The 14,312-nt window shown below is 38.1% G+C and overlaps 1 protein-coding gene across 1 annotated transcript in view; it reads left to right on the top strand.

Moving 5' to 3' along the window:
- Positions 1–186: 186 nt before the first annotated feature.
- Positions 187–14,312, top strand: part of LOC117402349 (ATPase family AAA domain-containing protein 2B-like) — a 107,900-nt gene continuing 93,774 nt past the window's right edge. The window contains exons 1-6 of the mRNA XM_034921161.2: positions 187–446; positions 6,520–6,677; positions 6,796–6,845; positions 8,826–8,979; positions 13,423–13,519; positions 13,859–13,982. Coding sequence (XP_034777052.2) covers positions 333–446; positions 6,520–6,677; positions 6,796–6,845; positions 8,826–8,979; positions 13,423–13,519; positions 13,859–13,982 — 697 coding nt within the window. The 5' untranslated portion in view covers positions 187–332. The remainder of the gene's footprint in view (positions 447–6,519; positions 6,678–6,795; positions 6,846–8,825; positions 8,980–13,422; positions 13,520–13,858; positions 13,983–14,312) is intronic.

The raw sequence follows: 14,312 nt of genomic DNA, 5'->3' as shown, positions 1-14,312 counted from the left end.
TGAAGTTGAAGAAAATAATCGGATGAGTCTCTCTCTACCAGACCAGGGCTGAATTATAATGACGACAAATGCGCAAAGTGTGAATTTGCATTTTTTTTTTTGTAAATAAATAAAAGTTATGAATTTGTAAAAACAACAACAACAACAAATAGTTATTTACTTATATTTACACGGAAAACTGACAACTACAAACAGGGAAAGAGGTCCACTGTGAAAGCGGAAGTCCTGGTGTGTGTAGTTCATCTACAGACAGTAGAGGGAGAACGAGATTAAGAGAAATGGCGCCTTGGTACTCCACTCGCTAAAACAACATAAAGAGGACAAATAAAAACATGGTGAATACCCGGAGGAGCTCCCTGCCATTGTCGCACAGTACCAACCATTACATCTCATCCAGGACCAGGTCATCTGTCAGGAACACAACCAGTTTGGAGGAACACAATCATGTAAGACTGGGGGGTTCATTTCGGTATACTCATATTGTTTGGCCTGCGGTCTGTTGCTTGCCTTTTGTTCAAATGGATCAATTTTAAGCAAAAAATATCGTCCCTTTTTGCTGAGTGAAAGTGGCTGCGGGGACAGGAGACAGTGGTCGGAATTCGCCCTGTGAGCTGTCTTGGTAAAATTTGCTCGAGTCACCTGTGTAATTTCAGCAGTTTATGTTTGAGTCCAAGTTCTCTTTGTGTAAAAATAAATGTGTCTCGCCGGCTTACTGTTTGACAGTCTGGGAAGCCTTGTCACAGAGGGTTCCGTGACCCGCAGCGTTTCACGGGATCTCGGAGAGTTGTGAAAGCAAACAGACAAAACAAAACCCCGTTGTGTTAAATTGTGTTTTGTCAGCTGTGTGTAAATATATTACAACACAGTAGGAGGTTGGGGGAAGGGAAACCGATCGAAAAGAGCGCCTCTTGTGGACAAATGTTGATATTGTCGGTATTTCTGGAAAGTGTAATGCTTAAACTTTTTGTAAAGTTTTTACGTGTCGTGTTCGTGATATGTCTTGTTTTTATATCAGTGTAAAACGTAGACATAATACACCTTGTTGCCAACGTTATGGTGAATTAATTTGTAACTGATGGGTTGCATTACTGTACAGTCAGTTAATTGTGTACTGTCAGTGATTGTGATGAATGTTTCTTGAGGGAGTCGCGGGCTTTGTTTTTTGTGCACATTCGGAGTTGAGTTTTGCGTGATCAGCTGTGAAAACAAAGCTAGCTGGCTTTGGGAGAACAGGCCAATCGACAGAGTAAGCTTTTGTTATACAGTTAAAACTAGCTCTGAAATAAACAGAACCCTAAAAAAGCAAATAAATAAATACAATAATATTTTATCAGATACAATCTAAAGCAGTTAACACAAATGTATATATATACCCGTGGATGGTTATTGTTATAGTTGACTACTGTATACTGCTTTGTGCGACTATGGAGGCATTATTGAGAACTGGAATTCTTGACAGTTGTTATCTCCTGCTTTTATATTTGTTATAAATCTCTTCAATTGATTTAAAAAAAAAAAAAAACACATATACAGCATGCCCCCCTAACAACTATTACTGTTGAGGGCTGGAGTGGTGTCCTTTCTTTTACACAGTATACAGTTGAAGGGAGTTTGGAAACACCAGATTGCTTGTTGAGTTACAAATCAGTGTTGTAAATGGTGCTCCACCCAGCAAAGTCTTGCCTCGCCTCCAAATGCTGCACATTAATAATTTAAAGACCTGTTCAACACTTCCTCGTTTCCAGTGACCTGAGTTTATACTTTGAAGCCAACCATTATCTACATACACACACACTCTATATTACATTCTGATGTATACTGACAGCCCTGGTTAGTATTTTCCAAAGAACCCCTAAATAAGCAAATAACATTTTAACAATCGCAAAGACTTGAGTATAAAGTTTAAAAAAAAAAAAAAAAAAATCCAACACACCAAAGTATATATTAAAATTAGTGCTGTTACTCGATTCAAGTTTTTGATCAATACATTTATGGGCATTAGTTGATTAATCGGTAGATTCATCCGTGCACATTTTTAATAAAGGTAACGATCTTACAGCGGCTGTCCTGCATGTAATATTAAAACATCTATAGAATATAGACTACAATAAAATAAATAAGCATAGTGGGAATTTGGCCTTTTTAAAAGCATTTGTTTTATTATTTTTATCTTTGTAAATGTCTCTCTTTGTATTTGTACTGCGCTATTGAGATGTGCCTGTGTTGGCCCTGTGGACACAAAGTGAAAAAAGCCTATACATAATTCATTTACACTTATGCGTTCTCTGAATTAATATTGAAAAAAAAAAAAAAAATTCCTTTCTATGTTCCCGCTAGCTTCTCGCCACAAGCGAAAGGTTTTCCGTGTGGCTCAATTAATTTTCACCAAGTTCGCCACGGTGGCCAGGGCTTTGAAAAATGTACTTGTGTAAGACTTAGCCAGCGTGATTACTTTGAACGTGTGCTGGTAAATGAAATGAAACAGAACAATCTGTATTGATTCATTTTGCTCAACAAAAGCCATTTAGCTTGATTACACATTATACAACCAACGTTTTGTTTGGCGGGACAGAGGTTCTAATTAGAAACAAAAATATGACCGTGATAGTGACAGTCGCTGTTTGCTATCTCTTTAATATGCTAAAATATGCTGAAAACTAATTCAGAATTTACGAAATCTGCAAGTACGTTTTTTCACGTGGGACTAAGTTTGCCATTGATTAAATGGGAATCAGAGTTATAGTGCAATTTAAATATACTGTTTGTGTAAGTAAAGAGTACGATCTGGCATTTTAAATATCTACATGTTTTTTGTCTTGCTGAAACAGTATGTTTTATAACCAGTTTATACAGAATATTTATATGTAACAATAATATAAACACATGTTCACAAAAATCATGTAGTAAAATTGTATTATTTTAGCCTTGTGAAGTTGTAAAAAGCAGACAGTGCCGCTATTATGAACCTTACCAGTGACAGCGTGTTGTTTGTTTGTATGTCATTCAGGCTGGCATTGGAAGCTGAAAAGCTCACCTGTATTATGTGTGTTTAGGGAAACCTGTGGTGAGTGTGGTGTTTAGGGGAGAGGGCTGTTGGACAGTTATAGTCAATATGTTTATTGTATTGTGTACAATAAAACAGTACGGTTTTCTTTAACATTCTTTGGTGTGGCTTAAGTTTTTCCAGTGAGGCTAACTAAATGAAGGTCTTAAAGGGAACGTAGCCTTTTAAAATCGTGTTTTACGTATTCACAGGCACCATCTAGAGAGCGTTCTGTTCATTATGAATGTTTGCTTTTTACTGCATTCAGTAACTCCATCCACAGTAATTCTGAATGTTTTCATTTCAAATGATGAAGCATTGAATTTGTTTCTTGTGTTTACATACCACGGTTTTCTCGTCCGGTTCCTCAAAATGTGGCTTTGCCTCGTTACTTTGTTTAGAGATGCAGTTTTATGAAAAATATATAGCAAACGTTAAACAAACAAAAAAAAAACAACGCTTTTCTTACCCCGTGTGGACTGAACCATACCACAGAGTGCACTAATGAAGCACCAGATCGACCGAGAATAAAACCCACCCCAGTGTCAATCTTTCTGTTGCCCCAATTAGAAAAACTACTTGGAGTGAATTGCCAAACCCCTTCTTTTATAATGTCCGCTCTTACTGTGGCACCACAGCAGTCAGATACGTGACGGACTGCTGAATAGGACGATAAATTACTCAAATTAATATGTTAAATGTGCGTTTGGTGAAATTTGTCACATGACCGGTTATACGTCTAGTATAAAATTCAGCGTTTAACCACTTATTTAGAGTTTATATGTTTTTTTAAAAAATGTTTTAAACGTTTAAAATTCCCATCCCTACAACACACCAAATGCGATGCGGTTTTTCATCGGGCGACAAGATACTTTCACAACGACGTGACCATACACACCTGAAACAACACAGACTTGATGTGACAGATTGGAAAACTGCCAGATCTTTAAAACTATGCTCAAGACTCGTACATATTGGACAACATGACGTAGAAATTACGAGTGTCTTCTCTGACGGTATTTCAACATATATGGCAATAAATCATACATGGTTCGTACGCTAGTCTGGAAGTCTGGAAAAAGTATGGAAAAATGCCAAACTGATTTCCAGGGCTTGAAAATGCTTGAAAAACCATGTCTCCATTATGAAAGTCTGGAATTTTACTAGTATCACGGGAGAATGAAAATAATTCTGCATTTTTTTTATTTTTTATTATTAATATGATTTTGAAAGCGGGTCAGCAGCTCTAACGACAACTGTCTAAGCAATTTGCTAGTAGTAGCAACTATATTGCTTGTGACCAAATCGCGCGAGGATTGCCCTGTGTATCATCCCTGATAACTCAAGCAATCCTATCCAGTCAGCACACTGGTATATGTCACATGACCCTGTCTGCTCCAGTGAAACGAAGTGCAAAATCGACAACGACAGCCAAAATATATCAATTTATATCGAAGGCTTTGGTTTTTAAACAAAGTTACAAACTGGAATTACAAGCTAATGTACTCTGCTCACCCAGATTCACATTTTGTTATCTTGTTGCTACCTTTATTAAATCGTTAGCGTTATACAAAACACGTTATTATCATCACTGACTCGGATTAAAAAAAAAAAAAAAAAACAACGCTTTCTGTAGCCCCTGTGGTGTGTATAAACGTAGTATGTTAACGTCGCTTTTTTCATTTCTTTAATGTGATTAATAAAATGTACCGGTAATTGTATTTTAAATGTATGGGTGCTTGCTTGTAACTTAGTCTCGAGTGCAGCAACAGTCTCAGGTCCAAACCATCAGCCGAGTGTAGATATAGTACTATTTACATCCTCGCTGTATGGCCTTCGTTATATAGCCAGAATACTGCTGCAGCACGCCACAAATAGGTACTGTACTTGTAATTCTACTTTTATTCACACAATCTCATTGCTAATAATAATAATAATAATAATAATAATAATAATAATAATAATAATAATGTGGTAGTAGTGGCACATACTGTAATAATAAAGAAAATCAAATAATAAAAAACAGAACTAATATTATTAATAATTTAGCTAATGCCTTTATCCAAGGTGACTTCCTTAACTTAATCCAGCAGCTTGTTAGTTTTGGGTTGTCCTTTTACTATAGCGAACAAAAGGCTTTGGACCCAAACAGAGTTGTTATAGCGAAGTTGTACTGTATTTAGTATTTGACTTGTATGTTTAATATACGACACTTGCACATTTTAATATATAATGCGTGCACATTTTGTTATTTCATTTGTTATTTTTCACCTCCCACAGTGTTCAACATTTAACAGGGTATAAAGAAGTTTGGATCAGAATCCAATATCATGCCTTACAAAAAAGTAGTATACTGCAAGTATACTTGTGCCAAAATTGTCTGGTTAGTGGGGCTTGCGAAGCAAGAGTCCCCACTTTAAATCTTTGACATACTACTTCTTCTTCTTCTTCATCTTTGGCACGCTACTCCTCTTACACCGTTTAAGCTAGAAACGCTGTTCAAATTTTAAAATGTGTAGACCGGTCTGGAATAGTGTGCTTGTATACAACCTTTTGATATCTTTTATACTTTTTAAACTATTAAGCTTTTTGTCCTTTTTTTGTCCATCTTCATTCACTTTAATGGGACTTTTTTCGACATTCTAAAGCTCCCCATTGTTTAAAAACTCCCATACTTCCAACATTCTATTTACTGTAAACGATGTAACTTTTGACAAATCAGCTACTTTGACCACTTTCCCAACAAGTAAGACAAAAAGTTACAGCATATGGAATCTTCCTTTACTTCTCTGCTATTCAAATCTGAAATCAAAACAGAAATAACTTTTACCAATCAAGAGGTACAGCTGTTTTAGTAACCGCACCAGCTACGTTTTCTGTGAATTTTTAGAAATAACAGCCGTTTTGACCACTTTCCCAACAAGTTAGACAAATACTTAGAGTAAATGAAATCTTGCTCTACTTCTCAGCTATTCAAATCAAATGAAATCAAAACAGGAATGGCGTCTACCAATCAAGAGGTACAGCTGTTTAGTAACCACATCAGCTTCTTTCAGTAGGCTACTTCCCACTGTTGAATTAACTGTCATAGAACTTTGAGAAATTTCAAATTATAGCACATTCTAAACAAGACAATTAGTAAACAATGTTCCTTTTGACACAAATCAGCTACTTTGACTACTTTCCCAATAAAGCAAGCCCCACAACTTTACTTGTAAAGTTACCATCTAGTTTTAGTACACTATTGGTACCATTATACTATCCTATTTTGGCACAAGTATACTTGCAGTATACAACTTTTTATATTCTCTTTGTAAATAATGCAACATAGTTTTCAAATATTGGGCATTTCTGCATTTAGATCTGTATTTTTGGAACAGCTGAACAGAAAATACATATGAAGCATATATTCCATTTAAGTGTATTAAGCAATGTACCAGAAAGTGATGTCCATCCCTTCATTCATCCGTTTGCAGAAAGACCCGGATAGTGATGGTAGTTCCAGTGGTGCCCGCTTGTCACCTCCGTCGAAACGCATCCGCAGGCACACCGACACAGTATCCAGTGACAATTCACCCAACCTCCGATCCAAAGTGCAGGGGGAGGAGTGGAATATCCACACGCGACAATCCAGGTAATATAAAACACTGCAGGCCTGCACAGCATCAATTTGCTTGGCATTACATCCAGTGCTGTCCAATGTGGTGTTCACTGCGTATGAGAAATCCTTGTGTGTCGCCTTTATGTTGCAGGTTATCTGGCGGTGCAGGAGCTTCATTACAAAATGGACACTGCAGCTTATGTGAGTATTCAGTTCTATTTCAGTTATGATACAGTTTCCAACATCAGTGGTCAATTTGTTTTGCGAAATACGTTGGAAAAATATGTTTAGCTTAAAAATCCTATATGGAATGAATAGTAAGGCTACATTTAAATTAAGGCTTGCAAAACAATGTCACAACAATCAGTCAGGTCTAAACAGCTGCATCTTGGTACGTACGGATATAATCAAACTTTAAATAAATTAAATAAACTTTGACTTGCGTGTGAAATATAATTGATGTATTATACGTTAAGTTTTAAATATGCGTTGCACCAATTAATATGTAGCTTCTAAGATTTGCAAACTTTAAGACTGCATCAAGCAATACTAAATAAATAAATAAATAAATAAATAAATAAATAAATAAAATCCAAACATTTGCCTTTTCAAACAGTACCTTACTGTCATTATTATAGTCTGAATTAAAACTCATTGTTACAATACAAGACTGGAGACAACTAGGGTCCAAGTTAAGCATTTACATCCAGATTTATTTTGGGAGAAAGTCCTAACAATATGTAACTAAACGCACACCAAAAAACACCCCTTCTAGTATCCCACAATCCACTGCATAAGAAAGGGTTAACTGATTTAAAAGAATTTATTTGACCGACCACTTAGGAAATGGGACCATCTACTTGTAAACATCATCAATGGGCTCAGCAATGTGCCTCAAATTAATCTTTTTTTTTTTTTTCTGAATGGAGATAATTCTAGAAATGGCCAGTATGTTTCACTGCTAAAGGCAATGGCAATGAAAGTCTTATATTGTTTTGTTACATTATGCATACAGCTAACTTACCACTGTATATCAATTCTACACCATGAAATATATTTTAGTTGATGCATTTCAATTTAGCATATATTATAAAAATCTTAAATACTGTAAACCACATCTTCCTAGTGTTACTACAATAATGAATGGGACATCAATTGTAAATTATATGGTATTATTAGCAAAAATAAAACCTTGCACAAAAATACATTTGTTTTTTCCATATCCTTGGTTGCAGAAATTCTTATATGGTTTATTGATTAAATACTGTGTTCCATTACCAACAGCTTTCATATGCATTTTAAGAAGCCTGTGTATTTCAATGTTATTAACGTTTTAGTGGCATCTTCGCCAGCTTTCATCCCGGCTGTGCTCTACAGCATACACACGAGCACAGACCCAGTGTTTGTGGCCTGTTCACGGGCAACGCGCCAAATTTGAAAAACAATTCATAGGTAACATGCATTGATGCATTCCACACACCCGTCTTCATCATCCTCAATAATATGCAAATGGTTACGCTTTATACTAGGAAAACTATGATAAACTGGAGTATCCCCCTGCTAAGCCTTCTTCTAGCACCATTATACAGTAGTTTTCATTGTCTTCTGTAGGGCTGCAATGAAGGGTACATTTTGACCTTTCAAGGTTCGGAACACATTACCGATTTGGTAGTGGATTTTGATACAACAACTTTTGTTTAAGTAATTATGCATTATACAAATCAAAAGATTGAATTTTGCATGCAAGTGACATTTAAAGTGTGATTTATAGTATTCACACATTGTCAAACGGTTTCTGTAAACAGAAAAAAAAAAAATAAATAAATACAGTGCGTGCATGCCGCCGAAGGTTTAGAACTAACTTTGAATTCCTGTCTAGCGAACGAACCTTCGAACACAGCCCTAGTCTTTGATATAAGATTGACACTTTGGTAGAACATTTGTCTAGTTTGACTGAAGAATATCTTACTGTAGGGAGTATTTCAAGTTATTTACTGCTCACCTCAGTGAGTCAGTACAAATTATAAATTAATATGAAGTGACAGTTGAGAGGTAATTTCAGTGACTTGCCCTCAGATTGTGACAGTGTTTCTCCTGAAGAATCAACACTTGTGCAGTTGTAAAACGTTTCTTAATTTACTAAGAAATGGCCGAGTGACTGTGCAGTACTTTGTGTTGCAGCTCGTACAAGTCATCCACGGAGGGGTGAGGGCAGCGGGGATGCAGACCACTCGCATATCAATGGTGTTCTGGAGGTCGGGAGAAGCCGTCCATCCAAGAGGAACAGATTTGATACCTTGAATCAGAGCATGCTGTTTGACCGGCTTGTGAACAGGTACTTGCGTCGGTGTGGAGAGGCAGGCGTTGTAGGACCAAATGGAGCAATCAGAACCAGTAAAATTGCACTCTGAAAACTAATGGCTCCCCATCTGATGAATTAGGTTTGCAATATTCCTATGTTCCATGAGACTGATGTGTTTTTTTCACCAGTTATAGCTGTTTAATCAGTTTCTACTTTGGATCTAAATTGTTAATAACAGGGTTCCCACGCATCCTGGAAAACCTGGAAAAGACTAGTCTTCCAGGCCTGGAAAACACATGGAAAATGAGAAAAAAAAAAAAAAAATGTCCTGGAAAACTTTGAGTGTCCTGGAAAAATCATATAAGGTTACAGATGCCATAGTAACTCGAACGAATAAGCGGTTGCATCAATTCAAAACGTGTTTGGGCATACTGTAGCTTGTATTAGCGAGAGGCGACAGCATCAGAGTCCAGGGAAGGTCAGTTCAGTGCAGGTTGAAAGCATCAATAACTGCACTGCTTGACTGCGCGCTCGGTTCAACTTTTTGAGGACAGAAACTGCGATGTAGTGAGAAGTAAGACAATTTGTGTCGCTAACATTACGTGTTGAGACTGGTTGTTACGTTTAATTGCAATTACTTAGTTGTATGTTATAATCTAGCTGGAATCAAATTTAGTAACGATAGCAAGCTACCGAGCTAGTCAGCTCGTTGTTGGGGGTGAGAGATGGTGCGTGATTGTGAACCTGATGCTGTGGTAATCTTTTATCGGAAACGTAGGCTACTGGTAGCTAGCTAATCTTGTTGTTGGGAAACAATATGCAACATGAAAGTAGCTGTTGTGCAGTGCTTCCTCGTTGACGGATTCATGCTCACTTCAGGTAATGCATTGAGAATGAGAGCGGACTTGCAGTCACACATGTGTGTGTGTGTCAAGTCTCTTATCAAAAACTCAAAACTCTGTGTGAATGCACCTATGAGTGCTTGTACTGTCTTTGTGTGCATGTGTGTGTGCGCACCCAATGTGTATCTCCATGTAGTCTCTTATCAAAAACTCCAAACTCTGTGTGAATGCACCTTTGAGTGTTTGTGCACTGTGCTTGTGTATACTGTGTGTGTGCGTGCATTTACATGCACATGCACGCACGCACGCACAACATGTATCCATGTGTAGAATCTTATCAAAAAATCTAAAATCTGTGTGAATGCACCTATGAGTGCTTACTGTCTTTGTGTGTGTATGCACTCTTTTGGTTGTGTGTGTGTGTGTGGATCTCCATAGGTAGGCTGGTCTCTTTTCTCAGTATGTGACTGAAGGGTGTGTCTGAGGAGGCTGTGTGGTCCAGTGGTTAAAGAAACGGGCTTGTAACCAAGAGTTCCCCGGTTCAAATCCCACCTCAGCCATGGACTCGTGTGACCCTGAGCAAGTCATTTAACCTCCTTGTGCTCTGTCTTTCGGGTGAGACGTAATTGTAAGTGATTCTGCAGCTGATGCATAGTTCACACACCCTAGTCTCTGTAAGTCGCCTTGGATAAAGGCATCTGCTAAATAATGGTGCCCTTTTTGGCAGAAGAGCTGCAGTCTACTCAGATGAGCCTGCTGTCAAGGATGACATACAGTGCCTGCATAAGTATACACCCCCCTTGAACTTTTCCACATTTTGTAGTGTTACAACCTGGAATTAAAATGGATTTAATTGGGATTTTTACCATTTGATTTACACAACATACTTAACACTTTGAAGGTGCAAAATATTTTTTATTGTGACACAAAACTTAAACAAAAAAAAAAGACATTTGTTGGTTGCATAAGTATTCACCCCCCTGAGTCAATACTTGGTAGAAGCATCTTTGGCAGCAATTACAGCTGTGAGTCTTTTTGGGTAAGTCTCTACCAGCTTTGCACATCTGTATCCTGCAATTTTTGCCCATTCTTCTTGGCAAAGTTGCTCAAGCTCTGTCAAGTTGGATGGGGACCGTTGGTGAACAGCAATTTTCAAGTCTTGCCACAGATTGTCAATCGGATTGAGGTCTGGGCTTTGATTAGGCCATTCTAAGACATTCAGGTTCTAATTTTTAAACCACTCCAGTAGCTTTGGCTGTATGTTTAGGGTCATTGTCCTGCTGGAAGGTGAACCTCCGCCCCAGTCCCAGGTCTCTTGCAGACTGAAACAGGTTTTCCTCTAGAATTTCCCTGTATTTGGCTCCATCCATTTTACCCTCAATCCTGACCAGTTTCCCAGTCCCTGCCGATGAAAAGCATCCCCATAACATGATGCTGCCATCGCCATGCTTCACCGTGGGGATGGTGTTCTCAGGGTGATGAGTAGTGTTGGCTTTGTGCCACACATAGCGTTTTGCGCTAAGGCCAAAAAGTTAAATTTTGGTCTCATCAGACCAGAGAACCTTTTTCCACGTTTGCTGTGTCTCCCACATGCCTTTTGGCAAAATCCAAACAGGATTTGATATGGGTTTTTTTCAGCAATGGCTTTCTTCTCGCCACTCTTCCATAAAGCCCAGCTTTGTGGAGCGTCTGGGTTAAAGTTGTCCCATGGACGGTTTCTCCCATCTCAGCTGTGGATCTCTCCAGCTCCTTCAGAGTTACCATTGGCCTCTTGGTTGCTTCTCTGACTAATGCCCTCCTTACCTGGTCACTGAGTTTTGGTGGACGGTCTTCTCTAGGCAGAGTTGCGGTTGTGCCATATTCTTTCCATTTTTTAATAATGGATTTAACGGTGCTCCGGGGGATGTTCAAAGTTTGGGATATTTTTTTATAACCCAACCCTGATTGGTGCTTCTCTAGAACTTTATCCTGGACTTGTTTTGATATCTCCTTGGTCTTGATGATGCTGTTTGTTTAGATATGCTCTCTAACAAACTCTGGGGCCTTCCAGAAACAGATGTATTTAATCTGAGATCATGTAACACTTTAATTGCACACAGGTGGACTCCATTCAACTAATTATGTGACTTCTGAAGGCAATTGGTTGCACCAGAGCGTATTTAGGGGTGTCACAGCAAAGGGGGTGAATACTTATGCAATCAAGTCTTTTTAGTTTTTTATTTGTAAATAATTTTGAAAGATATGTAGATTTCTTTTTTCCCTACTTCGACATTATGGACTATTTTGTGTAGATTAGTGACAAAAAATCCTAATTAAATCCATTTTAATCCCAGGTTGTAACACTACAGAATGTGGAAAAGTCCAAGGGGGGTGAATACTTATGCAAGGCACTGTATGTACAGTACCTAGAGAATGAGAAGAAGAAAAAAGTTGCAACAGAGAATGACAGGAAAAGAAAGGCGCTAATGTCTGACATAGCACACTAGACAGCGAAGAGGCAGAAGATTATCAACAGCATAGAAGTAATGCAGAGAAAGGCAGATGAAATGGCAGAAAAGGCTCAGAAGAAGCAAGATTTCACACTACTTTCGAAATCAAACGCCTACCGGAAGAGTGTCACTGAGAAGGTCAGAGGTGACAGCTCTGGACCAGAGTCTTGCACAGTTAAAAGAGAAAGTGAAACAATTGAAGTAAAGAGACTAAAAGGTGTTTTGTTTTTGTTTTTGATAGATAAATAGCTGTGTAAATATGTTATATTGAGTGACTGAAAGTGAATAAAGTATTCTATATCGGTCCTAAAGTAATGTTGGTTGTTTCATTTCAGTTCAAGTTATGACATTGGATGTGCTTTTCATGTTTCTACTATTCTCCACTCCTTGTTCTGGAGAGGTGCAGTGTGTGCAAGATTTTGTCTCGGTGACGAAGGTCGTCTTGCTGATTAATTGATCAGGTGTGTTAATGGTGGGCTGTATAGAGAGCCTGCACACACTGCAGCTCTTCAATACATGAAGTGAAGAATACTAACCTAATGAAAAGTCTGGGTGGAAGATATTAAAGTAGACTAATAAAGAAACAAGATGATCAATATTGAAGTTTAAAAACATGAAGAACACAAGCCTATTAGTAAATCTTTAGATATTAAAGTAGTAAAGAAAAGGGAGGGTCAATATTGCTGTTTGAAAATGGGTTCATTGATAGGTTTAGAGATTGATTAGCACCAACGTGGTGCTGATGTGTGTAGGGACAGTCCATAGCCTGGAGCTGTTCCCTTAGTTGCCCTGTAGGCAAGCACCAGGGTCTTGAATCTGATGCACCCTGCCACCGGAGGCCAGTGGAGAGTGCAGAGGAGAGGTGTGACATGGCAATGTTTTTACACATGAGGTACCTACTGAGGCTTTGTGGCAGCCAATCATTGATAGTAATTGCGTGTTTCGCCACTCATTGAGTAATGTCTCCCTATTATTTATCGTAAAATGTCATTGAAAATGTCCTGGAAAATTATTTCTTGAAAAGAGTGTGAACCCTGAATAAACACTACATACTGGCTGACATAATGTTTCCTTGATTTTTATTGTATTTTCAAGTGTGTGTTTTTTTTTTTTTTTAAATGTATTTATTTATTTTCTACTTCTAGTACTGCAGAGGCTGTGCTTCAGGAAATGGACAACATCAGCAGCATCCGACAGAACAGAGAGGTGGAACGACTTCGCATGTGGACCGACACAGAGCTTGTAAGTTCTTGTCTTGATTAAATGTACAATACGTTGCCTCTTTTTGCACAGGATTTAGAAATCGATACATTTCTGTCAAAATAAACAGCTGCCCAGTGGTGACATGAATGCTGCTGCACAGTTACGGGATCTAATGAGCGTGTTTTTAATAATCTCCAAAAGCGTCTTGGTCTGCTTGTTCTATTTAATCATTACAGAGAACGGGTTTGCAAGCATTTAAGTGTACTGTAGTATTCATATGTTTTGTTCAGACGCCAGTTTAATATTCTGCTTATCGTTCAGCTAACAATGGTGCTAATGATTGACTGGATTTCTGATACCAGATTTCTATATTTCCAGGAGAACATGGACATGTATTCAAGGGTTAAACGGAGGAGGAAGTCACTAAGGAGGAGCACCTCTGGAATCCAGCCTCATCACGAAGTAATGAGTGAAGCTGAGGGAGACGAGGGAGGCACAGAAGGTATTTTATCAGTTAGCTCCGTGTTACACTGTGCAGAATTCAGTACATGCAGCTGTTCTGGTTCAGGCCCAGACAATATCATCTGTAATAATGCTGTGTACAAGTTACACTTGCTACTTATTGTATTGGAATTTGAGTTAACTCATAATATGATGCGACTTTCGCTTGTAATAGACAACATTTAAGGATATCCAGTGCTCAGATTGTTAAAACAAAGTGCTTGCTTTTAGGCTTGTCAACTTTTTTATTTTCCAAAATTTCACCAAAAATGGTCTGTAATCCCTTGCCTTGGATTTTCAAATTCCATGGAGATATACGCACGTCTTAGTC

The sequence above is a fragment of the Acipenser ruthenus genome, chromosome 5 (assembly GCF_902713425.1).
Source record: "Acipenser ruthenus chromosome 5, fAciRut3.2 maternal haplotype, whole genome shotgun sequence".
In the NCBI taxonomy this organism is placed as follows: domain Eukaryota; kingdom Metazoa; phylum Chordata; class Actinopteri; order Acipenseriformes; family Acipenseridae; genus Acipenser; species Acipenser ruthenus.
Note: the sequence above shows the minus strand (reverse complement) of the source record. Positions and strands in the feature narration are given on the sequence as shown.